The sequence below is a fragment of the Drosophila guanche genome, unplaced genomic scaffold (assembly GCF_900245975.1).
Source record: "Drosophila guanche unplaced genomic scaffold, DGUA_6, whole genome shotgun sequence".
Classification (NCBI taxonomy): Eukaryota; Metazoa; Arthropoda; class Insecta; order Diptera; family Drosophilidae; genus Drosophila; species Drosophila guanche.
This window is the reverse complement of record NW_022995755.1, coordinates 3,674,962-3,699,820: the sequence shown is the minus strand read 5'-3', so window position 1 is coordinate 3,699,820 and position 24,859 is coordinate 3,674,962. Positions and strand designations below refer to the sequence as shown.

Below are 24,859 nucleotides of genomic sequence, written 5' to 3'. Positions count from 1 at the left end.
CAAAAACCGATTTGTATGTAGCACTCAGACCGCACAAAGTTTACACAAGGAATTAGCAGGGACTGGTATGGTTGAGATGCTGTGTGCAGTATCAATTTACGGACTGCCACAGAAAAATAACAAAGGCTTGTTGATGCAAACGTTCGTTGGCTGACTTACTGATAATATGCCCCCAACATGGGAATTCGACAGAATTCTTTGTACAAAGAACTTCAGTCATAAGCATGTCTTAACCGCAATGCGCTCGATGAGTTCTCAATATCTGCAGATTGCTTTTAGAAGGAAAGCTTAATGAACTATAATTATTTAAATACTAACCTAATACATTTTAATGTGTAGATGCATCCATTTAAATTAAAATACCTCCCATAGAGACTTTTTATGCACTGTTCATTATACATTGAAAAGGATTCTTATTACAAAATCCGGTTTGATTCTTCTTTTCTTAGATATGTCGAAAGAAGACATAAATATACATACATATAGGTACATTGAATTCAGAAATGAAGCTTGTTATAAAATCAGATAATGGAATGAAATCTCTAATGGCAGATAATATAATTAATTAATAAATTACTTGGAGCTGGAGGACTCCTGCTCTGGCCCTTCCTCTGGCTTTTTCTTATCTATTTTTTCTTGATGAGTAGCATCGTGATTGTGCTGCTGGTTCTTGATGACCAATTCGCCAGTCGACGAGCAGGTGATGATGCGAGCAGCGCAGCGCAGATAACGATTTCGGGCACAGAGCCAATATGTTTTGGATCCACGTGAGTTGTTCCGGTAGTACTCGTATCCACCCATCAGCAGTTTTGGCTTGCCTTTGGTGCCCTTAACAATCATGATTCCACGCTTACGTATAATCTCTGCAAAAGGAAACAGTAAAAAAATGAACGACTTATCAGTGAGAATTTTAACAAGAGAGAGCTACTAGACTATGGTAATACATTTATTACCTGTTTTTATCGCAAACTTCTTATATGTCTAGTTATTCAATTTTATTTTTAAGATTTATAATGCCTTTTTTCGTTAACATATGTCAATAATTTTTAAAATTCTAGCTAAAACACATAATAAAAAGTTTATCTGGCAAAGCCAGACAAAATTCCATGCAAAATGTTCCACTTTATGTCATATTTATCGAAAGTGGAAAGAAACTGTTATGGTTTGTGTGTCACAGATGCGAATGCTTCGCATATTTGATACGGTACACCTCCTGGCCGTTCTTTAGAACGTGTGTTGTGGCCCGCACCTTGCATTTGGCACTCCGATAGCGGGCGCAGCGCCAGTTGACGCTGTTCTTCAACTTGCGATCCATTACGAACTCGTGATTTTCGATTAGCAATTTAAGCTTCTTTTTACGAGTTCTGGTAAAGGTAGCCACTTGTGAAATGTCTGTAAGAAAGAATTCATTTGATTAGTGGGAGTGTCTGGAGTCGGTGGACAGTGTTTTGGTATGTGTTCAAATGAGGACCTACATTAAGGGGAACATTAGTGCTTACATTTGGGGTTTATTAAGTATGAAATCAAACTGAGATCAAAGAATACAGAATAAGTTTAAGTGTACAACGTAAATCTACTTTAGCCGACAGGCAAGAGCTTGACCGGTTGCCTGCGGCCGTTGACAGTGGGCGCGTGGTTATGCTTGCTCGTATGGATAATTTGTTCCTGGAGCGTGTGTACTCGACCATGGCACTTGATATGGGTGGTGTACTGTGTGCATCGCCAGTAGATCTTGGCATTGACTGTCTTCTCTCGGACGTACGAGTAGTCTTCGTGCTGCAGCAGAATGCGTCCCTTCTGGCTCACGCTGTAGCTAAACTCTGAAATGAATACAAGTAAAAAAGAATCGTAAGTATAAATTGGTAAATATATGAAATGGGGATGCGGTGGGGTGGAAAAAATAGGTTTTAAATGAGTTTTTCTTTTTAGTTTGGCCTTAACACAAAATTTAGTTTCGATTTATTCTTAATAATTGATGGCTTTCCCGCTTTTCTCAAATTTACACATAATTCTACGTTTTCTCTCTTCCCTCTCGCTGTCTTTAGATAGAGTCATGGGTTAGTTCGTGGAGCTGCTGGACCTCCTCCTCATGGAGATCGAAGCCGACCGCATTCTCAATGTCACAATCGATTTTGGCCATCATCTGGCGAGGCTCCCGCAACGTGTGCACCTTGCTGGAGCTGTACTTGTTGCGCTTCAGCTCGGCGTGCATGTGCTCCGCCTTGGCAATGATGAACTTTGGAGGCGACTCCTTCAGCATTGTAATGCGGGCGGGACACTTGAGCTTCTTCGTGGCCATCGAGCTGCAGCGCCACAATATTTTCTTCTTGTTCTCACTCATAATCAGGAAGCGTATGCCGTTGGCCATGATGGCGGGTCGCCCGCGCAGTGATTTTGTGAAGAAGACAAGAACATCCTCCGGATTGGGCACCTCATCGTTGGCCAGCACAACTGAAAAGAGGAAAATGGAAATGCAAAAACTGTGATTAGTGTCGGTGGAACGTGCCATTTGGTAGCAAAAACACAAAAAGTAATTTGACAAGTCGGACGCTCCTCATTTGCACTCGGTTAAAGTTTCTCAAGTTTTTATTTACAGCTCCAAGAAGGCCATTCTGATATGGCTGATAGCACTTAAATTACATAGTGAACATATCCGCCATGCTCTCGGGCAGACTCCTCACGCTGGCCACCACGGGCGTCGTCGTATCCTGCTTCGACTTGCGCTTCGGCCTGATGTGACGGTGCTCGTGTATCTGGCGAAAGTCCCTGGTGTTGGTCTTGCTCATGCAAATAAGCACGGGACAGCGTGTGGGGCGGTAATACCAGTGACAGCGCCAGTACAGATTAGTCCGATTCGTGTTGTTGCGAAAGAACTTCATGCCATCCAGCCAGAGCAGCTGCCCGCCGCGCTTCGAGACGGTGAACTGTATGTTGGGATGGCTGCCCCTGTATTCACCTCGGCCATGGATCCAAACTGGAAGCAAACGAAAGAGCAGTTTTACATGTTAGTACAGAATCTGTGAGGGTTTCAGCGGCGTCTTCTGTGGGAGACAAGAGATTAAGTTGACATTTCTCTATACAATTATTAAAAGACGACTTGACATAGGTTTCCTTTAATACACAGAATTGCACACTCTTATCAACTAAGGAGTTAAGTATCTACATCCCATTTAGAAGTCAAAACAGGGCTTTGATTTTAAGTTGCGAAGCGGCGGCGTTGGCCGAGTAGTTGTCGCCTGTGGCGCGGACAAATTGGTTTCGGTTTCGGTCACCGATTCGGACTTTTCATTGGGTTTTGAATCAGGCTGCCGAACGGGGTCTGGAACGGGCAGCCTATCGGTGGTCTCCGCATCCAGTTCCCTGTCGGTCTCCGGATCAAGCTCCGGTTCAGGCCTGTCATCAAGGTCCTGCCCATCTGGCTCCCGCCCTGCCACTGCACCGGGCAGCGGCTTAATCTCAATATCGTTGCTCTCCATGTGCTGGTGCTGGTGACACAGTCGCAGTATCAGCGTGGACTCATCGTGTATGGCTATGGCGGGGCAGCGTTCTTTGTAGTAGTTGCGGCACTTCCAATACTGCAAATTGCCTCGCTTCTTGTTGCGGAAGAACCGAAAGCCATTGATGACCAGCAGCTTGCCGCCGTTCTTCTTCGATTCCGCAAAATCAATGTGAAAAGCTGTGGAAGAGAGACGAGAGCGCGAATTAGTAGAAGATCAAGCTATAAACAGCAACATGAAGACTTAGCCTTAACTTAGACTAATTCCATATCAAGTTTGGATTCAAAGTAAATTGATTTATTTAATAATAATGGACCTAGTCCATCCGCCAGACAACATTTGTGCTTCGGACAATCAATGACTTAAAGCTAGAGTTGGCTTAGTTCGGTCGCTTTTCCCTCTTAATCAGCTTGGGTGACATTCGCGAGCACTCCTCCAGTAGCGACAGCTGCTCCGTGAGGCTCTTTTGTGGAAACTTGCGACTGTGATCGTGTTCAAAGCTGCACTTGATGACGCGCGATTGGCCATCCTTGTCCAGTTCGGTCACAACTCTAGCTCGACACACAGTCACATCCTGTGGGTTAGACAGGCAATTATATTATCATGTTTACCGTATCACTGTCGTTATTTTGTATGTGGCAATACGCACCTTTTTCGAGCAAATCCAGTAGGTGCGCTTGGCCGAGCTGCGATTTTTAACAAACTTCTCATCGTGATGCAGCAGCACAGTTCTGCCTCTTTGTCCTTTTCCAAACACAGCCAACTCTGCAATATGTTCAAAAATTAAATTAGTAAACGATAAGGAATGGTTTCACAATTCAGCGTAGGATTTCTATCTATCAAATATGAGGAGAGGAGTGGGACTAGCAATCGAATCGTGGAGCGAGCGTTCAATAAGTTTATTTGTTCATTTTATTAAGGTGTGAGCTCTACAGATGATTATGTACGCCCGAAATGCCCACGTAGGTGGCTTTCTTCTTGCTTGTTATCATGAGGGCGCGGCACTGCTTCTTGGAACAGGACCAGTAAATATTTTCGGCATAGATGGCCCTTCTAGTGTAACGCTGTCCGTCATAGATGAGAGTCACACCGCCCTTGGTGCGCTCGTAACGCACACGGTCCCAGTCGTCCAGCGTGCGTACACATTTCTGCTTGGTTGCCAGACCACAGCGCACAGCCTGCGGGCCCGAGCCCGAACTTTTGGGCAAGAAACTCTCATTGCCATAGCTGCCCAGCACGTTCGGATCGAGTTCTGTCAATGCTGCAAGAAAGAATAAAAACAAAAACATAAATAAATAAAACGAAAGAAAAGGTACAATTAATATTAAAATATAAATTAGTATTTTTTATAAATAAAACAACAATGGATACAAAAAAGCAGCATTAATTTATTTATAGTTAAAACAGCAACCAGAAATGATCAAATTCAGCTGAATAGAAATAAAAATATATAAATGAAAATGTAATTATTATGCCGAGCACTTACCTGTCTGCCAACGTACAACTCCAGTCTACAGGTTTGTTTCAACTAGAACCACATTTAAATATTTATTGAAAATTAAGCTAATTTAAAGTCTAGTTTTTAGGCTTATGCTGTGATTAAGTTAAACAGTCACACAGCTGCCGCAGCTGTCTAAAAACTACGAGAGCATCTCCATTACTGATGATTGTGCACGCCACTGATGTCGTAGCGTGACTGTCCGCTGGGCAGAACATGCGTTATGATACGTGAGCGGCATTGCTTGCGCCACTTGCTGCACTTCCAGTAGACCTTGTCCTTGTAGGAGGCATTGCGCAGATAGCGATGATCGCCGCAATGTAGAACACAGTTGCCACTAGCTGTCCTGATGTACTGCACATCGCTCTTCGCGAGTCGCACGCGCTTCACAAGATGCGGCATGACGGATCGCCTCGACACATTAATAACCCCAAAGGGCACTGAAAAAGCAGAGCAAAATGGCAGTAATTAGTGTTAAATCGTTGGTGAATGACTGCTTAAACTTCTGTACATCCGCTTCTGAATTGATTTAACAGCTTAACTAGACGAGCATTAATTTTATTTTAAACATTATAAATTAATCCCTAATGTAAGGTTATGGCTAAATGCTGAGCTTTGTTTCGATTCATTGCAGCTCTTGCAAATCCTCGATGCTGAGATTGAGTGAACGCAGCTCCAACGTGAGATCCTCGTTGTGATTTTCCGTTTTGATGAAACTGGGCAGCGGTTTGCTCGGCCTGCAGCGCACCTTAGCCAGCGGACTGATTAGGGACATACGCTTCTTGCGCTCCATATTCTGGCAGGTGTGATGGCACGACTCCAGCACAATCTTGTGAACGCCATCGACCACGTTGGTCACAACGCGCGCATTGCACTTTGTGCTGCCCTGCAATGAAAACAGAGAGGGAGAAACATTGATACCTGTTTTAGTAAAGGTTTATAATGCACTATGTAAATAAAATAGTTAATTATCGAGGTAGACTCACCTTCTTGGAGCAGATCCAATAAGTTTTCAGATTGCTGCGACGATTGCGCACATAGTTGTGGCCGTTGAATGCCAGCAACTTGCAGCCGCGCTGTCCGCGAATAAATGTGAGCAGACTGTGCTTGATGATGCCCTTCATGTCGTCCAAATCGGATAAGTCTGTAAGTAGCAATTATATTAGTGTTTAGCTGGGAGGGTTAGCAGAGTTAGCAGAGGGTTATACACGCGTAAGCATAAAATACAATTTGGTTTTCTTGGGGCAACTCTTTGTATTATCTCTATTAAATATATATATTTATTTTCTCTATACAAGTGCGGGAGTGCTTCGCGCATTTTGGGAAGGGTAGAGGTTGAATGCTGAACTAGAGCTAGGGGGTACGACTAGTAGGGCGGATGGTTGTGCTCATCGCACTTGATGGTCACATCGTGATCCTGCACGGTCACCACGCGCGCCTTGCACTTGTGTGCGCCGGCCCGGGCACACGACCAGTAAGTCTTCGAGCCCGTCGACTTGTTCCTCGTGAAGGTAAAATCGCCAATCTTTAGCTTTCGACTGCCGCGAAAGCCCGTGATGTACGAATAGTAGGAGACGGCATCTGCGAATGGTAAGGAAATAAAAAATGGTTAGAAACAATGAACCTTGGAGATAGCAAAGATCTTATGCCTAGTGTGCGACTGAAACTATTGACAAATTGGCTAACTTGAGTTTTATTAAGGCTGTAGTTTACATTAGGCTTAAGACTAGTCGGCCGTTGGTGTGGCAAGCGGATCTGTCTTCGGATCCGAGTGATCCTTGTTCCGATCTGCGCGTGCAGCCGCCTCGGCTCGCTGTCGCTTCAGAGAGCCATATTTGCGTGCCTTGGAGATGACCTCGTGGTTGTGCTCGCTGTTCAGGATCGTGAGGGTGTCCGATTTGGTTTTGAGCCTCGCTCGACATCTTAGCACAGCAAACTGAAAGTGCAGGGAAATGAAAACCTTCAAAAATACTTCTAGCTTGAAGGGTGGCGGGTGGCGAATACACTCACCTGAGAGCAGCGCCAATAGGTGACATCGTCGCGGCAAATGTGGCGATTGAAGGTGTGCTGTTTGAGCATTATCTGCCTGGTGCCGTACTTGCTGACAATGAAGAAGGGCGTATTGGTGCTGACACCAGCATTGGCTTCCGCCGTGCCATTGCCCAGCTCCATGGTCGTCTCGCCGACATCCACGCTGATGTGATAGTCGAACTTAGCTGGAATGGTAAGACGGTTTGAGGAGCGCGAGTTAGTTGTCTGGCTGCTGGCTTTTGTGGGGTCGGTGTCGTATCACAGCCGACGGCCCTCTCCGCTCCACTCCAATGGGAAATAAAACACGCGTGGGCTTGATTTGTCAATTGTTTGGTTTACATTTAGGCAATAAAATTACTTTCTAACATTGGGTTGGATTCAGTTAAGTCTAGGGCTAGGGCTATGGTTTATGATGGAACTTGGTCTAGGGCTATATTATACATACAAATCCTTCTAGCACTAGACACAGCAGTGCGCGGCATGTCCGTTGTGCTTGGTGAGGCGCGGCTTGCGGCTGAGCTCCACCAGAATATAGTGAGCCTTGCAGTTGGGTGTCAGGCAATGGTAGTAGCTGCGGTACTGCGTGGCTCGAGTTTTCTTGTACGATCGTCCGTTTATTGTCAGAAACTCTCCCGAGGTCGTTCGCTTGAACCTGACCTCGTGCTGAGTGGGCAATGCAGGTACCGCTCCAGCTGCTGTTGGATATTGGGGAATTTCAAATGCAGATGGTGAAGGATGAGTTGGGATAATGAGATGGGAGCTTAGGCTAGGACAACTACAACACAGCTAAAAATCTACAAGTATGGGTTCTGTTTTTTTGTGGAATCTCTTTAATATTACGTTGCAAGGTTGCCCTGGAAAATAAGCTTGGCGGGCACATTGTTGCCCGTAAAGCGGGGCGGATGGTTATGATCATTCCTGCCCAGCTTGATGCCACCATCCGTCTTGGTTATGGCCCTGGCGGCGCACTTATTCTCGTTCAGCCGCTTGCCATTGCCATCGGAGCATATCCAATTGACGCTGTACTTGAAGCTAGCCTCCTTCTTGTACATGTACCCGTTGAACACGAGATTGTAGCCCTGCTTCTGGTTGCGCATGAAGAAGTATGGGATCTTCTCAATCCAGGTGCCCTTCTGCAGCTCCCCCACATACTGGCCCATCGTGGCTGCAATGGAAATAAGCGAACGATGGACAACATACATAGAGTGGGTGTACATAGAGTATTGCTACAGATAGTCAATCACCGGAATTTAATATTAACCAAGAGAAAAACACACACGCACAGATTGGGGGGGATCAAATGGTTTATTGTGGATTAAACTACTAACATTGCTTATTATAAATTAAACACTAAATACACATACATGTGTATGTATGCATGTATGCATCGCACGAATGGCAAAAAGGAGACTCACCTGAACATCTGGTGTCCCGCCATATTTTAGGCATCGCCCAAGTATGCGGTCCACGCTGTAGCACTTGTGATTCAGGACATTGCATCTTTAACTTTCATTTTCAGCTCGTATCTGTCACTTTCTGTTGTAACTTGCTGCCACAAAAAGCAACAACGAAGAATCTGACACTTCGTGCTTGTTGGTGCAAGCATTCGCTCGCACATACACACACACGCCAGCACCCAACCAGGCACATACTCACGCCGTCGTTTCCACAGGACACTTTAGCACATATTTTTCACTCTCTTCACCTCCGTTGCACTTGCAAACATTTACGAAAACACTGTTACACATTTTGGAGGTAATTGTCATGACTTTAACTAACTGCTTTTTAACACAAACAAGACCCAAACACAAGCGAAAAACCACGGCGAAAAAATTTTAAAAACAACTACAAAAAGATGGCGTCAGTGTGACCGCGGATTTATCGACAAAACATACCATCTGGATACGGAAATATATGCTCGTAACAGAACACTGTTCATAACATGTAATGTCGATACTATCAATAGTTTTGTGGTCTTGATTTCATTGGTGTTTGTTAAAATTGGGTGATTCTAAGTAGACAATAACCATTGTGGACCATTTATAAGAGCATTTTAATTAATTGCGGATAGTGTGTACATTTACATTTATTTTGTTGAGCGCGTATCGATGATTTTGCAACTCTTCTTGTGTTGGTTAAACATCGTTCTGTTTTCGACCGTATCCAGCACTAAAATCTACTTCCAACTTTCAAGAGGCAGAAATTTTATATTAATTTTAATTTATTTTTATTTTCCAATTGAATAAATGAACCGGCGCAGCAGAAACTTGATCATATTTGTTTTATTTTGTTTTTCGTTAAGTCGCACCGGCGTGAACAGCTTTTCTAACCTGTTGCTTCTTCATTTTCTTTCCACAGTAGCAGCCACATCAACATCCACATCCGCATCTATTTTGGCAGTAATACCTCCACGCAAACGCGGACGACCAAGGACGAAAGTCGCCGAAGATGCAACGCCCAAGTTGAAGCTGCTCGACAAGCTAAAAGCTGCAACATTGAACGAGGCCGCCAGTGAGCAAGCCGTATACGCATCCACCACCAAGGGTAAGTGGCAAGGAGCGCTCAACGCAAGCCTTAGCTTCAGCTGAATTGCACCTGTTGCGTTACTAATGGCAAAATCAACTTCCCCCAACTTTCCGAACAGGTGGCGTGAAACTTATTTTTGATGGGCACCTTTTCAAGTTCTCCTTTCGCAAGGCGGACTATTCGGTTTTCCAATGCGTGTACCGGGAGCATGGCGAGGAGTGCAAAGTGCGTGTTGTGTGCGACCAGAAGCGCGTCTATCCGTACGATGGAGAGCACGCCCACTTCATGCAGGCCAGCGACAAGAGCTGCCTGCCCTCGCAGTTCATGCCGGGCGAAGGCGGTGCCATTGCATCATCGAACAAGGACATGGGAGGCAAAGTGGAGCTCCTGATGAAGAAAAACAAGCTGAAGGAGGAAGAGGACGAACAGGAAGAATTTGAGATCCATGAAATCGATGACATTGAAATTGATGAGACGCCACTGGTAGAAAAATCGATCCCTATGGAAGCAAGCGAACAGGAAACGGTCAACGCTGCTTCTACGGACACTGCAGACGACACAAATTCCAGCCTGATCGTGACATTGGTGCCGCCCGCTGAGGACGTTGATCCCAATGACTTTCGCGAGAAGATCAAGCGTCGTCTGCAACGTGCGCTGCAGAACAAGAAGAAGTAACTGGATGAAGGATGATGCCGCAGTGCCTCCAATCTGACCAATTTTTAAATACATTTCTTAACTATTCACTTTGCTACAATTACTAGGTTTTGCACCCATAAACAAATATATAATGCAACTTACTCTAATTTAGATTTTGCGTAATAAATTTTTGATGTCAATAGACTGGCCTCGCGTGCCCATCCAAGCAAATAACTTAGTACGTAAGCCTGTCAACGATACTTTGTAACTACCACTCATCTTTCTATTCGATTCCACATTGATTAATGCAGGCAACAGTCTAATTTTGATTCTCTATTTTTCAGTTACACAACATGTCCGGAACTGTGGGCCGCAGATGTTTCTGATTAGTCGCAAGGGCGGCACTCTGTTGGCCATCAATAACTTCCTCTATCGCTCCAATCTCAAGTTCTTTGGCAAGAGCAATAACATTCTGTACTGGGAATGCGTCCAAAATCGTTCAGTGAAATGCCGCAGCCGCTTGAAGACCGTCGGCGATGATCTCTATGTAACAAACGGTTTGTAGTTACAACTTAAAGACTTCAACTCCAACTTATTGCTATCTGCTTTCACAGATGTGCACAATCACATGGGGGACAATGTGCGCATCGAGGCGGCCAAGGTGTCTGGCATGCTGATACACAGAAAACTGAGTTCCCTCACATCTGCTGACCGCATACAGGGCTCGTGGAAGCTTGAAGACGATCCTACCGCCACACCCGACCAGTAACCATGTCCATGTCCGTTTTTAGACACATTCCCTGATTGTCAAACTAGAATTTAAGTTAATGTTTCCGCAAAAGCCGAGCCTATTTAGGATCGATAAGTAAGTACCTTTATGTATCTGGGATCGAACTGTCAGCGTTTTGTGATGAGTTTCACAGTCCCTCCCCTATCCATACAGTCACGGGCGATGTGTGCATATTAATTCCAGTCTAAAATATGATCTCTGGAAAATAAAGAAACCCCCCCGGTTTCAAACGAGAGTGGGGCTAGCAATATGGAAGCCAATTGTAGCTAACAAAATGCCAAATTTTGTGCAAACAGAACAGGATTTGAGTTTACTTTTTTGTAACCAAAGTAAATCCTTTAAAATACATTTTAATTAATCATCGAATCACTTTGGCCATCACTCGCGTAAGTGTTAAGTTGCTAAACTATTTAAAGTAATTTTAAGCTTTTGGTTTTCACATTCTTGTGGTTGTGTGAGGAGCAGCTGCTGCGATATTTGATGTCGCTACCCACCATAAAGGTGGAGGCACGAGCCCGGCAGCCCTTGTGGTGGAAGCGGCAGCGCCATGAGCCCATCATATTGTTTCCATCGCGTATGCGGTGTATAATGTACTTTTCGTTGTCAATAATCAACTTTGGGCGCTTGCGGGTTGATAATTTGAACTCAGCAGAGCCATCAAAGTCCTTGGGTTTTTTGAACTGCCGCCGCGGTGCCGTAACTGCAAGAAACAGAAAGAGTTTCAAATGTGAGCGAGGATTTGTATATAGTTTTGATGGTTCAAGTTTAGTCAGTGTCAGATAATAAAAGATCATTCTATGCATATTTATGTTGTATATTAAAAGTTCTTAGAGCTATCATGACTTATAGACAATTATTTGCACTTATCGTAAGGTACTCTACAACGACATCTCAGTTCGGTAACAACAGGCAGAGGTGCCCCACTGGGGGCTAGTACTCCTTGTTGATATAAAAAGCGCCTTGGTTTTGGTGGTGCTGCTGCATCAGAGCCATCATTTGCGACGGCTGCACATTTGTCATGGCTAGCGACATGGGCATGGGCAGCGTTGGTATAGGCAGAGACATGCCCAGATGTGCTGTTGCTGCGGTGGAGAAATTTGTGGGCATCTGCGCCAAAGGCGGCTGCTGCTGCGACTGCTGCTGCTCCAGCTCCAGCGGTGGTGTGGCTAAGTTCAATTGCGTACATTGGCTGCCACAAACTACATTATTGACTTTGGCCTGGCAATATTGCTGGCAGAGTGACAGGAGATCCTTGTGCCGCCGCTTGATGTGGCTGAGGAAGTTGCCCGTAGACTTGGTGGTGCCCGATATGAGGCCGCAGCAGGCGGTGCAGGTGGCCTGGATGGCGCCAGCCGTTTTCTGGCTCGGCTGTATGTTCCTATAGAACTTACCGTCCAGGATCTTGGGCAGGGTGAATGGCTTGCGGAAGGACTCGTCGTCGCCCAGACAGGTGACGGCCAAGGAGGCAACAGAAGCCACAGCAGGCAGCGTTGTGGGTGTCGGAGTTGTTCTCGTTGGCGACTCCAGCTTAATCTGAACATCTGAAAGCAAAATCACAAGAAGATAAAGTTAGTAAAGAGACAGAGAGACACGCGGCAGGCACTAAACTACGTACAAAACGAACACGCACGCAATAGGGATACACATTTAAATAGGTTTTAATTTATTTAAGTAGAACTAGGACGTAAAATATAACTACGACGGAGGAGGATAGATGGGTTGGGATGGCACTGGACAGGAACAACTACTGCAATTCGGGGAAATCATCCAGCAAGTCGGCCGAAAGGTCCATCGAATTCACTTCCGGGCCATGGGTGTGCGGCGATCCAGCTATGCGGAGCGTAACATCCTGCACCTTGGACGTGACCAGGGTGGCGCGACAGCTGTGCTTCACATACCGCGAACAGCGCCAGAAGACATTCTTCAAGCTCTGGCGATTCACAACATATCTGTAGCCCTCGTATACCAGCATGACGCGGCCGCGCTGCGTGGTTGTATATTGGATGCTTGTGCTGGAGCTCTTGTCCTCGAACAGAGCCTTCAGGGACTGCAGCACACCTGGAAGAAGCAACAGAGTTTGGATTTTGTTAGTTTTGGATTGCCTGCCAGTGGGAGCAACACAACCTGAGGGAGCAGAAGTTAAGGGCTACGTGACAAGAGGGATCGAGCAATTCGGTTACTGATATTTATTGGTCAGTTTACAAACGCAACAAAACAATTTGGCAAATGTGTGCTGTCTATACTAATCCTTGGCACTGCCTGCGAGCGCTTTTAGGGTCGCCAGCTTGTGATCCATGAAATCCAGGATGTCGGATGGCGTCAGCTTGTCGCCGCGTATGGCAAACACCTGCCGCACATGGGCTGCAACAAGAGATGGGAAAAGTAATTTTATTCTGCAGAATTTGTTTAGTGCATCGGCTGCTATGTACTTATGATGCCATGCAGCATGTCCCGATCTGACGACTCCTTGCCCTGCGCAATCCTCATCAACGTCTCTTTACCAAACACCAAGTCCGCGACACGTGAGGTATAAATCGCTGGCATGGGTATGTACGCCTTGGCCAGAGCCGATTTCGACACGAATACAGGACTGCCATTGAACAGGGGAATTGAGTCGTCACTGGTCACTGGTTTCTCGACCAAGTCTGGTTTCACGGCTTGCGGCAGCGGCTGCTGTGCATCCTTTGTCACCTTTTCGGGCACAGTTTTTGGCACCGACACCACAACGTCTGCAAGTGCAAATAAAAAGTAAAAGCATTATTTCAGCACAGCACTGTGTTTTTTATGTACTGTATGTTTGTATCAACAATAAACGTAAACAAAATAAAACACATTTCAAGAGGTTGTAGGCTTTATTGGGTCAAATATTCGTATGTGAAAGCGTACATGTGCAGCGTATATGTGTCTGGTCTTTACCAGGACACGTATTATCTATTATTTATTAAGTTAAACACTGAATTTATGCAAAGACTCCATAAAAGAAATATATGAACGCACGAGACACAAAAATTAAATGGACTTCTGCAGGGCTGCATCGAAGAAATGAATGCAATCGACTGTATTGATACTATCGGATAATTGCAAACAGCGAGGAAAAAAGAATTTAGCAAATATTTCATTCATAAAATGTTTAAATAGAAAAATAAAATCAAAATAACTTATTTTTAATAAATTTAGGCTAAAAATCAGAATGTTTATGGTGCGCGATGTTTGCAAAATTCACAACCATCGATAACATTATTAGCCATCGAATTGTTTCCCAGCCCTAGTCGCCATGAAAAAAAAACTGTAACAATACGCTGAAAATTGTTATTAATTTTTAATGCAATCAACGTAATTATAGTGGAAATATGAATACGAAAGTGAATGACCTTAGTGTACTGCCCCATTGTGTGATAGGACCTGACTCAGCCTGCAACTGCATCTTGGCTGAAAAGGCGGGTGTCCAAAGTGATTTGTCTCTTTGAAATTTGCAAAACGAAACGAAGCGACGCTTTCGCAATTGCAACAAATGTGCACATAAATAAATGAAATGATCACAACAGAAGCCATGTAACACGATGTCAATAAAGTGTTAATGCAACAAATAAAAAATAAATCGATCTAGAATATTATTTGGCGGATCTGCATTGGGCTCGACTCTCTGCGGACTATGTCTAATCAAAATCCCTCTACCACATCATTTTGTCTTGCAGGGATTGAAGATGACTACAAAGTGCAGTTGGTGCATCCCCAGCTGCACCTGCTCAAGCGAAAGTCAGTGTCTGGCTCCGTGAGGAAGCAAAACTTCGACCACCTGGACGTGTGCTTCACGCGCAGTAATCGTGGCAACAACCTGCTCACCATTGACGGCAAACCCTTTACGCTTAATCGTCGCATCAAGGATGCCTGCTACTGGGAGTGCGTCAAGTTGCGCTGCAAATACATCAAGTGTACAGCGCGTGTGGTAACCAAATCGAATCAGATCTCGGCACTGCGCGGCCATCACAATCATCAATAAGTGTCACGAGTCACTCCTGTGCCATTTCTCATTTTAGTGAAATAAAACGTTTTTCTGTTGAACCAAAATCCGTCATTGTAGCTTCTGTAGAGTCTCGAGCAGCGTATAGTCTGTTTAGTCTCGTAATAATGCCTCGAACTCCTTGCAGATGGCGTCTACCAGCTGGTGGCCAATCGGCGCGGTGGCCAGAACCTGATCTACAAGGGTCACATGTACTCGGTGGAGCGAAAGTACCATGCCAGCATCAATTGGGTGTGTACCAAGAACAGCAATCTCATGATCCGTTGCCCCGCGCGCTGTGTGACCAACACGAATGACAGTAGCATCAGGCTCAGTCACAGATCCCACAACCATGCCGCCAATCTGTTCAAGGTGCACAAGCCCAGGCAGTTTACACGCGAGCGCCGCCGGCACAGGCAGAGTGTTCCCTAGTCTTAATTCTTAAACTAAGTCTTAGATTTTTAAGCCTGCAATCTACGAATAACCGTAACCATTTGCTGCACTCATCTCACTAACCACAGCCCCGTCTCTTAACTCTACTTGCATGCAGCCGTTCCGCGCCGTCGCCTGCCGCAGTACTGCAATCTCTGGGCTGATGGTGGCTTTACGCTCATCGATGGGTACCGGTTTGTGATTGGCTCCCAGGTCCAGCAACGTTGCTATCTTAAGTGCTCAAGCTTTCGCAGCAAGTGTCGCGCCCGAGCCATACTGAACAAGGCGAATGGGAAGATTCAGCTACGCCACTGGGCACACAATCACACACGGGGCCAGCAGCAGCGGGCCATGGCGCGGCGTAACTCAAAGGATTGAGCAAGTACCCAAACAAAACTCACTCTTATCGAATAAACAAGGCAATTGTTCCAATACAAAATACTTTACCGCTTTTCACTCATATCTAACTCGAAGATCATCACACAAAACACTTGATTTAATTTTCTAAAAGGATTTGTACTAACTCGAGAATTTTCTTGTTTTGCAGCAGAACAGGCCAAGGAGTTCGTTGAGTATGTGCGCTCGAAGCGCGGCACTGGCCTGGTCTACTATGAGGGCAACACCTACACGCCCAATGAGAAGCTGCGCGAGGGCCAGTTGAGCCGCGACTGGAAGTGCTCAATGTACCACAAGGCCAAGTGTCGGGCACGTCTCGTCACGCGTAACACACGCAGTGGAGAAGTCATACATGTGACCAGCAGATTTCACACACATCCCTCGATGTACGATCAACAGCAAAAGTCAGAAGCCAGAGACAGGGACGCCCGCAAGCTAAAGAAGTAGCCACCTAAATGTCTCGTTCTAGTGTAGATGGAGCAACAAGAGACACAAAATAAATCCCTATAATTGTATGCACAGTCTTGGCCTTTTATTTTGCATGCAATGCCATGGATTATTTATTTATAAATTATATTAATATATTGAATGACTCTTTGCAGACTGTATGGCAATTGGCAAACATTTGCCTGTGCGGTGTATTTTAGACGACAATGGCAGGACAATGAAAAGGAGTCCAGTGTCCATTAGATTCATCGAGGGACAACGCAAGTCGGTGCAGCTGGTGTGTGGCAGCTATGCCTATGCCAAGAACAACAAGCATGGCGCCACCATCTACTGGAACTGTCGCATACGACGCCACGGGCAGGAGCCGTGCAAGGCTCGCCTCTCCACCACAGAGCACCCCAATGGCCAGTACACAGTGCATCTCACGCGACCCAAACACAATCATCCGCCCAGCAAGCGCATCAAGCGTTTACTCAACCAGAAAGAATCTCAAATCGCAGACACTAAGCCTAGATCATAAGCAGAAAATATAAACGGCAAACAGCATTCAACTGTCTCTTGTATCTGTGCATAATTGTAGATTAATTGAAGGCTTTAAATGAAATGAAAACCAACTAAATTCATTATTCTTCTCCACAGAAAACATCATCGCTATCTACTCGGCCACATCGCGAGGACGCATGCAGCTCATTTATGGCGGGCAGCCGTTCATCTTTGAGAAAACGCTGAAGCTGTCATCGGGCGAGGAAAAGCGATTCTGGCGCTGCAACCAATGGTGGAACCAGAAGTGCCGCTCACGTGTGTTCACAGTCAATGACATTGTCTTTCCGCTGAATCGTTTCCACACGCACGAGGAGATTGTGCGACGCAAGAAAAGAGTTCGTCGCGTGCTGCCCGAGTCTGAGGGTGTTGCCTCCAAGGTTGTGTCTAGCATCAGTAGGCAGCAACAGCAGGCGACACAACAGCAGCAGCAGCAGCAGCAACAGCAACATCAAGATATGCAAGAGCAGCTGGCGAGTGATGCAATGCTGACAACCACATTGGAGGATGAATCGCCGGCCACGATTGATGTGAACGAGCTGGGCATGCACCTGAAGTACGAGGAAATAGTGGCCGATGTTACACGCATTGAGGGCTCCAATCGCGTGGCCACGCGCCGGAAGTGAGATGCAAATCTGCACCAACTCGTACTCGTAGATTTAATTTGATTTTAGGGGACCCTAAGGCGACACGCTAGGACCTAGAACCTACACCACATTCAATATATGGCAAACATTTCAGCTTCTAGCATACACACAGTACATACACTTATGATTAAACTCTCTTCTAATAAACATTTAAAAGCCTTTGACAGTATAGAGTGGATATCCCCCCCCCCCAGCTAAGAGTATTCCAATACCAAACTAAACTTTACTAACCCAACGGCACACATGTTCTCGTTTTTTTTGTTGCAGAAGACGCAGTAGCCACACACAAGTTCTACTTCACCAAGGGACAGCGGGAATCGGTTAAGCTGAACTACGCCGGCCATAGCTATGTGAAGTTCATGCAGAACAGTCGCGGCACCAAGTGGATATGCGCCACACGCTCCACGACCAAGTGTCGGGCACGCGTTCGCACCAATGTAAATAATTCCCTGGAGATTCTCCACGCGCCACACAATCACGAAATGTCGCCACAAATGGAGAAAAGGCGCCACCGTCAGAAGATCATAGCAAAGTTGAATAGAAATGAGCCCGAAAGACGCTAGTTTAAGTGCAAAAGTAATAATGGTTATCGTCATTTTAAGCAAGTCTAAAAGTTGTATTGCTTTATTGCCATATTTAAAATAATTTAAAATGCTACAAATCCTGAGAAAATGGCTTAAGATTGAAGCGTATTTTTACTTGTCAAGAGTTAAAATGTAAGCTACCATTTATGCCATTTCTGCATGTAATTCTTCAAAGCATTTGTCACACATCCAATTGGTTCCCGGGCATGTGTCGCACCAGGTGTTTATCCTGACGAGACCCTCTTTACCCTTCTTCAGGCAATTGACGCACTTGCCCTGCTTTCGTGGCACTTGCACCAGCACAAAGTTATGATTGTTCGCCGATGTGCTCAAGATATTGGCCTTATTCCGCAGATCAATCATCTTTAGCTGTGGCTGCTGTGGCTTGGGGTTCTCGTTTGGTGTCCATCTACGTACCACAGCTGGAGCCACTTCGCGTTTCATGGCTACTGCAAGCATGGGGCGTGGCGTCTTCTTAGTTGCTGCAATGGGAAAGATGCGAGTTAACAAAAGATTGCATAAAATATAAACACATTTAGGTACAGGAAGATAAAAAAGGCCTAAACGAAGCTTGTTTTTCATTTAAAAGTTTATTTAATTCAATTATTCTAAGGCCTCTAGAGATCTTTGCTGTTTACGGAATCAGACTAGAATCGAATACCCTAGGCACGAACGCCTTAACATGGCTGGGCGGCTCATGATTATGTGCACCATGCTGTGCCACTATAGACTTTTGTTTGGTGGTCAATCGCGAGGGGCACTGCAGCTTCCTATACATGGCACAGCGCCAGAAGGCCGAATTCTTGGAGTGGCAGCTGTAGGTGTACCCCTCGTGAACCAGCTGCCCGCGAGAGGTGTAGGTGAGCACTGCAAAAACAGAGAGGAGAAACAATTAACATTAGTGAGTTATAGAACTGATCACACTTACATACGTATTGGACAAAATATTGTTGGTGGTCGGGCATCAGATTCACATTGTATTTGTATCTTTATTCTACTTAATTACTTAGTAACTATATTGCACTGCTGAGACCAGGTGGACTGACTGCTAGACTGCCCGAGTTAATCGTGAATGAGCATTAGGGGGGCGTGCATCAGGTCCTGCTCCATCAGCTCCAATGTACCCGCATCGCTGACCATAAGCGCCTGTTGCTGCTGCTGGTGTAGCGGCAGCTGCGTAATGATCTGCGCACGTGCTAGCTTCCGTTCGGAGCTGGCTATCGCCAGACGATTCCGTTGCACAATCTTGTCGATCTTCTCCGTGTGCGGCACGTGGTTGTGCGGGCCGCCGGTAATGCACTTCAGCTTGCCATTTTCCAGGACACAGCGCGAGCGGCAGCGCTGTTCATGTTTCTTCTTTGAGTAGTTGTGACAGCGCCAGTACTCCTTGTTGCTCTTGCGGCTGTGGCAGTTGTACATGAATCCGTTCAGCACCAGGCACGGCGTCGACCAGGGGCTCTCGATGAAGACCAGTTCTGCGGATAAATAAGGGAAGGGGATTGCAGTTAGTGTCGGAGGATGGCAATGGGCGATAAGGATTAACTAGTAAAGTTGGTAGCTTAAGTGACTGAACTGGACCCAATGTAGAGGATTTAATTTATTAAATGGTTAGATACGAACACTAATAAAATGAATCTTAAGTGAGGCTTAAGCTATATCGAGAATACTATGAGCTAAGGTGCGAGACGTTGGCTTCTAGAGCGCCTGTCTTGAGCAGGTGACGATGATGCAGTGGCTTGATGAACTCCACTAATTCCTCAGAAGTGTTTTGCGGCTCATGCTCCTCCCCTTCTTCTTCCTCCTCCTGCTCCTCCTCTTCATCATCTCCCACAATATCGACATTGGTCAATGTCTGCAGCTCGATTTGCGTTGCCTCGGAGGCTGGCAGATACAGCTTGCACTCCTTGCCATCTTTGGCTGTCATGATGCTGATGTTGCTGCTGTTCAGGTATTGTGATAACTTTGGGTTCGACGTACATATCTCAATGTACTCCTCCAGCTCCTCCTCCACCTTGTACAGTTGCCGATGCCCAATGCGTACCGCATGCGATTCGTGGTTGTGCTGGCGTCGTGCATCCACAAAGCGCCCATTCTTCGTGATGACCACCGCCTTGCAGCGGAGCTTAAGTACATCTGCACACCGCCAGGTGGTCTGTCCATTGGCCTGGGTTAGTTTCTTGTTATAGATGTAATTACTGTACACCAGCTGGGCGTTCTTCTTCTGGCTGCGTATAAACTTGATTATTCCGTCTGCGATTTGTGTGTATGTGTGACAAGAAGATAACAAAAAGTTAGAGAAAAAGAGTAAGTAGACGCACACAGAGAGCAGAGTAAGCTAAACATAACTAGGATTAAGAATAAAGAGACGCGGCTTAGGCGCTACGTTAGGCTCGGCGAAATAAAACAACTATTGTTTACAATTTGGCTGAAAGCATTTTATTTGCACTTATAGAACCCATTATTACCCACGAAGAACCTCGAGAACTTACGGACGATGGCATTCCCATCCACATTTGTTCACATTTAAGTATAATCACAATTAAAATTACACCGGAACACACAGCACAAGTTCACCAAGGAGAAATATCCGAAACGTAGCATTTTCTTCAGTTCACGGAGCTACGCATGGTTACGCATGCCGCCATTGTTATGGGTATCACTTTTAATATTTATTTTACACCGTTTTATAATATTTTCAGCGTTGTTATTTTGGTCTCCTTCCACTTTTTTTTTTTACATTGACGTATCGATAAAATATACCGAAAATAGTATATTATATCGATATACCGCAAATCATGGAGTGTTTTCCAATTCTTTTTGTAGATCACTTCTTTATTTCCATAAAATAAGAAAAGCATCTTTTCTGAAACACAGGCAACACTTTTGTGGTACAGTTTCTATTATCTGGTGGACAATAGGTTAATGGAAACCGACTAGTATCGAGAAGTTCCCATGAACCCAACACGATTTAGTTGCGAAATTGAAAAATACCAATGTACAGGACAATTTGTATCGAAATATATACGAACAGGACTTCTTTGATATGGCAGCACACTGAAACTGCACTATGGTAGCGCCGTGATACTAAACAAGGTGGCAGCCCTGGTCAGCTCACACACACCTACACCAACCAAACTTAATTGGAGCAGAATGTGCGCCCATGGCTGGACCGTATTATGCACAAGAACGTTTCAATGGGCTGTCGTATTCAGTGCCCTCGCCGATGCAAAGGCACCTAATGCGGTTCTGTTAGACACCTCCGACTGCGAGTAAAGCGCACACATCACGATTGATGATTTAAAAGATTATAGCGCATACCAACAGCACCTTTGGATATAGTCTGGCATCTCTGTCCAACCCATGAAGCAATCCTGGGAAGGAATAAGCCAACCAAGTTTGTTGCAGCCAACGTTGGATTGGTTACGAGTATACGCAGCCATCTTAGAGATTCGCAGCTTTGCGTGCTTCGAAAGGAAGAAATTCTAGAGCATCAGTGATCCAGTTATATTCCGAAAACTGAGCTGCAGCCCGAGACACCTTTGATAAGCGTTCGTGGTGCGAATGGTGTACCAAGAAATTTACTACCAAATTCCATCCGTTCTTCTGAGATTTTTTGTTCCATACATGAGTTGAATATTTCCAATCTAAATTGAGACAAGATCAACGCTCGTCAACTCACTAATAACCTGATAGCCCACCCCGTTCCATTAACCCAACACAACCCAATAATTCTCTGAAATTTGTAAATAAAATATACGATATTCAATAATAGTTATATTACCATCAGACTGCAGAACCATCTCCTCCAGAGGCACAATCTAGTGTCCAGCATTCCAGGGGGTTGATCATCTTGAAGACGCATTCAAAAACAACACTCTACTTACCCATTCACTAAGTTTTTTAACGATTCGCGAGATCTGGCGTATTTGCGACAGCCGATCGGACAATGTTCTTTTGCGGAGTTGAATAGAACACAGTCTTTTGTATGCTTAAATACTAGTTTGTTAAGCAACGCTTAAATAGGAATCTGTCCCAGATTTAAGAGTGCCTATCAAACATCAAGAAGACATGTCCCGCTTGCGAGCTGCCAACCAAGTTTGTCTGGGAACTATAAAACTGCTCATTGGCTTATTGAAGTCGATGTCTGATCAGATAACTCTTTGTTGCAACTCGCAGGCAGGTGTCACATCTACTTACTAATATTACTTAGAGCTAGGTGGCACTGCGCCTGTCACAGTAAAAATTCAACCAACCTTGAGCCTCAGTGTTGCCTTGATCCGCGCTGGTGTCGACAAACGACGAGTCGCTATATGCCTGCGTCTTGATCACGGCCTTTGATGTGGTCGCTGTCGCACTGTTGCCGCTGGTATTGGCTGGTGCTTGGGGGCCGGCATCTTCATTTTCAGTAAAATAGCTGTCATCGTAGCGCATGTCGCCGTATGTGTCGTCCTCGACATAAGTGGTATCGCCATCCCCTGCAGCATCGCCATGGTCCTCAGAGTATTCAGGTTCTGCCTTTGTCGGCAACTCCATGGGGAGATCAATGTATTCGGCTTCTTCTTGCTGTTGTTGCTGCTGGCGGAGCTGCTGCGGCTGGAGGTGGAGTTTGCTATCTGCCCCGGACACCGTCTGCACGGTGATTTGCTGGGGCACCAGCTGCGTTGTCGACGTAGTGGCAGTCTCGTTTGCAGAGTCCAGGGCATCAATGACGTTGGCAGAGGCGGAGGTGGCTGTCGTCTTGGAGCGCTTTACGCCCCCAGTCAGACTACTGCGCTGGGCAGTACGCTTGTTTGTCGACACCAGAGTCGCGGTCGTTGTCGTTCCTGTCTGCATCTGCTGCGTCTGAATATGCTGCTGCTGCTGTGGCTGCTGTTGTACAATAGTTTGCGGTGCGGATGTTTGGATAACAATTTGGGTGGTGCCCTTGTTGTCATCGCCCATGCTGTCGTCGACGGTCTCGATCTTGTAGCGGGCAGAGGTACGCGGCTGTTGGCGCTGAACGCGCTGGGCCGGTACCGGTTGTGGTGGTTGTTGTTGTACAATAGGTGCTGCTGGTGGGGGGGTTGGCTCCTGCGGTGGTGGTGGAGCGGGATCATTCTGTAATTTTATGCTTTTATTATTAGTTTGCATATATTTATTGTGCTTCTGTGCTGCATCTTTCGAATCGCGGCCAAACAAAAACAACAACAACCACCTAGCGTTGAACACTTGGCTGTTGTCAGGCACGCCAGAGCGAGACAACAGCAACGCAACCAAGCGTCATACAGCTGCCATCCCTCTCGCACGCGCACGCCTGCTGCATTCTGTTCTGCGGCGTTCGAGATATTTCTCGGTACAGTCAACTCTTATACAGGCGTCGGCCGTGTGTATGTATTGCGCGCGAACGGTGCCGCTGCTGCGCTTGGTAGTTGTTGCTTTTTGTGGTACATGTACTCAATTTCGTATACTTACATCGGTCAACCCCTTGATTTGCAGCGACTCTGCTGTGCTGATGAACGCAGGCAGGGCATCCTGCTTCACGTTCACCTCGCCACAGTACATAAACTGGATAAGGTCCTTCAAAGCCATATGGCTCACGTTGTTCAGATACACTAAAAATGCATAATAATTATTAATTTGCCTCATTTAGGCTTATGCGCGTATGTTTGGTACTCACCGAAGGCATTGGTGTTGAGCGGCATGTTGGTGAACATCTTGCGGAACAGGGGCGAGCATACCGAAAGGACCAGGCGGTGGGCCTTAACAATTTGCCCCTCGGCCACCAATGAAACGTCCACCAGATCGCCCCGACATAGCGACTCGTGGAACCCGGCCGACAGATTCGTGTTGAAGTTGTTCCAACACAAACTGAATTGCTCGTCGTCCGCCATCTTGGACGTTGAAAAAATCAATAATTTTCTGTATATGCGTCGGCTGCAATGGAGAACAAAAACGCATTTAATGTTTTTTCCACCTTTTCTTTTGATTGGTTTGTGTTCAATTTCAGTTAATATTTTTGTTTACAACCGCCACCGAATACCAAAAACGAAGAGAAGCGAAAAAATGCCTCATTCAGGGAAATTTTCAAGCGTGCCTCTGTATGTGTGCGCCAGAAAAAATTTCATCGCTTCTGGCATTTTGTGTGTTTTATGCAGTAAACAATGTATTTTAACAATTTCTTGACGCCAACTAGTGCACTTACCTCTTGAGTCAATATTTTTTCAAACAAAATACTTAAATACAGCTAGTCAGTTAAAATTAAAAATTTTTTCTTGCGCTTGCAAGAGAACGCGTCTGAAGTTTTTTTGCGGGAACGTGTGTGTGTGTGTGTGAGTTGTGAAGAATAAGGGTTGTCAAATATATGAAAAATATCAATATATCGATATATTTTTGCGATATTTTTCGATATATCAAGTTCGGTAAATAACTACAGGATCTAAATAATTATATAGGGTATATTGTATGTGTTCCGACACCATAAATACTATAAGTATAATCTGTTGTTGGTGGTATTGATCGGCATCAATAAAGCCATTTTTGTCTGTCCATCTGGCAGTCTTGTTAGTCGGCTAGTACTTGCACCAAAAACCATAAATACTTTCTCAAAAGAATTAAGTACGTAAAGCGAAAAATAGTTGAATAAGTCAAATTAAATACACGGAGAAGTCGAATAAGGATTAAAGATGTTAAAAATATATGTAAGGTTTCTGTTTTCCTTATGGGAGCTATTTATTTCCGATGAGCACGAGGTTGAATTGTACCAAATATATACAAGCCAAAAAAATATCAAATCTATCATTTTTTGCGGTTTTTGCAATGAATTTATTAAATATTTGACAACCCTAAGGCAGGGTTG

At 45.3% G+C, this 24,859-nt stretch overlaps 7 protein-coding genes across 36 annotated transcripts; 6 read left to right on the top strand and 1 right to left on the bottom strand.

Moving 5' to 3' along the window:
- Nucleotides 1-445: 445 nt before the first annotated feature.
- LOC117589637 (modifier of mdg4-like) lies at nucleotides 446-24,339 on the bottom strand. Of its 27 annotated transcripts, none has more exons than XM_034281758.1 (6): nucleotides 24,206-24,339; nucleotides 23,681-23,937; nucleotides 23,476-23,615; nucleotides 22,278-23,121; nucleotides 1,250-1,392; nucleotides 704-863 (listed from the first exon to the last, which is right to left on the bottom strand). In XM_034281758.1, the coding sequence occupies exons 2-6, from the start codon at nucleotides 23,892-23,894 to the stop codon at nucleotides 837-839; spliced, it is 1,368 nt and encodes a 455-aa protein (XP_034137649.1). In that variant the 5' UTR covers nucleotides 23,895-23,937; nucleotides 24,206-24,339; the 3' UTR covers nucleotides 704-836. The 27 variants fall into 27 exon arrangements, with proteins under 27 accessions (XP_034137639.1, XP_034137649.1, XP_034137647.1 ...); XM_034281740.1 differs by lacking the exons at nucleotides 704-863; nucleotides 1,250-1,392 and adding exons at nucleotides 2,332-2,451; nucleotides 2,641-2,974; XM_034281747.1 differs by lacking the exons at nucleotides 704-863; nucleotides 1,250-1,392 and adding exons at nucleotides 3,773-4,071; nucleotides 4,147-4,262.
- On the top strand, nucleotides 9,236-10,359 carry LOC117589638 (modifier of mdg4). Its single transcript, XM_034281761.1, has 2 exons — nucleotides 9,236-9,570; nucleotides 9,671-10,359. The coding sequence occupies exons 1-2, from the start codon at nucleotides 9,273-9,275 to the stop codon at nucleotides 10,225-10,227; spliced, it is 855 nt and encodes a 284-aa protein (XP_034137652.1). The 5' UTR covers nucleotides 9,236-9,272; the 3' UTR covers nucleotides 10,228-10,359.
- Nucleotides 10,293-11,233, top strand: LOC117589642. The gene is made up of 3 exons (XM_034281767.1): nucleotides 10,293-10,426; nucleotides 10,533-10,745; nucleotides 10,803-11,233. The coding sequence occupies exons 2-3, from the start codon at nucleotides 10,565-10,567 to the stop codon at nucleotides 10,955-10,957; spliced, it is 336 nt and encodes a 111-aa protein (XP_034137658.1). The 5' UTR covers nucleotides 10,293-10,426; nucleotides 10,533-10,564; the 3' UTR covers nucleotides 10,958-11,233.
- On the top strand, nucleotides 14,233-16,556 carry LOC117589640. Of its 4 annotated transcripts, none has more exons than XR_004574224.1 (4): nucleotides 14,233-14,311; nucleotides 14,674-15,230; nucleotides 15,961-16,318; nucleotides 16,409-16,556. XR_004574224.1 is itself a non-coding variant. In XM_034281764.1 (3 exons), exons 2-3 carry the CDS (start codon nucleotides 15,107-15,109, stop codon nucleotides 16,251-16,253), a joined length of 420 nt encoding a protein of 139 aa, XP_034137655.1. In that variant the 5' UTR covers nucleotides 14,233-14,311; nucleotides 14,674-15,106; the 3' UTR covers nucleotides 16,254-16,321. The 4 variants fall into 4 exon arrangements, 2 of the variants coding, with proteins under 2 accessions (XP_034137655.1, XP_034137656.1); XR_004574223.1 differs by having other exon boundaries at nucleotides 15,958-16,318; XM_034281764.1 differs by lacking the exon at nucleotides 16,409-16,556 and having other exon boundaries at nucleotides 15,958-16,321.
- Nucleotides 15,141-15,535, top strand: LOC117589643. Its single transcript, XM_034281768.1, has one exon. The coding sequence runs from the start codon at nucleotides 15,189-15,191 to the stop codon at nucleotides 15,408-15,410; it is 222 nt and encodes a 73-aa protein (XP_034137659.1). The 5' UTR covers nucleotides 15,141-15,188; the 3' UTR covers nucleotides 15,411-15,535.
- Nucleotides 16,411-16,799, top strand: LOC117589641. Its single transcript, XM_034281766.1, has one exon. It carries the CDS (start codon nucleotides 16,414-16,416, stop codon nucleotides 16,771-16,773), a length of 360 nt encoding a protein of 119 aa, XP_034137657.1. The 5' UTR covers nucleotides 16,411-16,413; the 3' UTR covers nucleotides 16,774-16,799.
- LOC117589639 lies at nucleotides 16,849-18,120 on the top strand. Its single transcript, XM_034281763.1, has one exon. It carries the CDS (start codon nucleotides 16,934-16,936, stop codon nucleotides 17,417-17,419), a length of 486 nt encoding a protein of 161 aa, XP_034137654.1. The 5' UTR covers nucleotides 16,849-16,933; the 3' UTR covers nucleotides 17,420-18,120.
- Nucleotides 24,340-24,859: the final 520 nt, after the last annotated feature.

Excerpts from the sequence above, each read along its gene's own strand:
- LOC117589638 (XM_034281761.1), top strand. The coding sequence starts at position 9,273 with ATGAACCGGCGCAGCAGAAACTTGATCATATTTGTTTTATTTTGTTTT. Across the intron at positions 9,571-9,670 it reads ATACGCATCCACCACCAAGG|GTGGCGTGAAACTTATTTTT; the intron begins GTAAGTGGCAAG and ends CTTTCCGAACAG.
- LOC117589642 (XM_034281767.1), top strand. The coding sequence starts at position 10,565 with ATGTTTCTGATTAGTCGCAAGGGCGGCACTCTGTTGGCCATCAATAAC. Across the intron at positions 10,746-10,802 it reads TGATCTCTATGTAACAAACG|ATGTGCACAATCACATGGGG; the intron begins GTTTGTAGTTAC and ends CTGCTTTCACAG.
- LOC117589640 (XM_034281764.1), top strand. The coding sequence starts at position 15,107 with ATGCCTCGAACTCCTTGCAGATGGCGTCTACCAGCTGGTGGCCAATCG. Across the intron at positions 15,231-15,957 it reads ACCATGCCAGCATCAATTGG|CAGAACAGGCCAAGGAGTTC; the intron begins GTGTGTACCAAG and ends CTTGTTTTGCAG.
- LOC117589643 (XM_034281768.1), top strand. The coding sequence starts at position 15,189 with ATGTACTCGGTGGAGCGAAAGTACCATGCCAGCATCAATTGGGTGTGT.
- LOC117589641 (XM_034281766.1), top strand. The coding sequence starts at position 16,414 with ATGGCAATTGGCAAACATTTGCCTGTGCGGTGTATTTTAGACGACAAT.
- LOC117589639 (XM_034281763.1), top strand. The coding sequence starts at position 16,934 with ATGCAGCTCATTTATGGCGGGCAGCCGTTCATCTTTGAGAAAACGCTG.
- LOC117589637 (XM_034281732.1), bottom strand. The coding sequence starts at position 23,894 with ATGGCGGACGACGAGCAATTCAGTTTGTGTTGGAACAACTTCAACACG. Across the intron at positions 23,122-23,475 it reads AAATCAAGGGGTTGACCGAT|AATGATCCCGCTCCACCACC; the intron begins GTAAGTATACGA and ends ATAAAATTACAG. Across the intron at positions 12,520-22,277 it reads AGGCAACACTGAGGCTCAAG|ATGTTCAGATTAAGCTGGAG; the intron begins GTTGGTTGAATT and ends TTTTGCTTTCAG.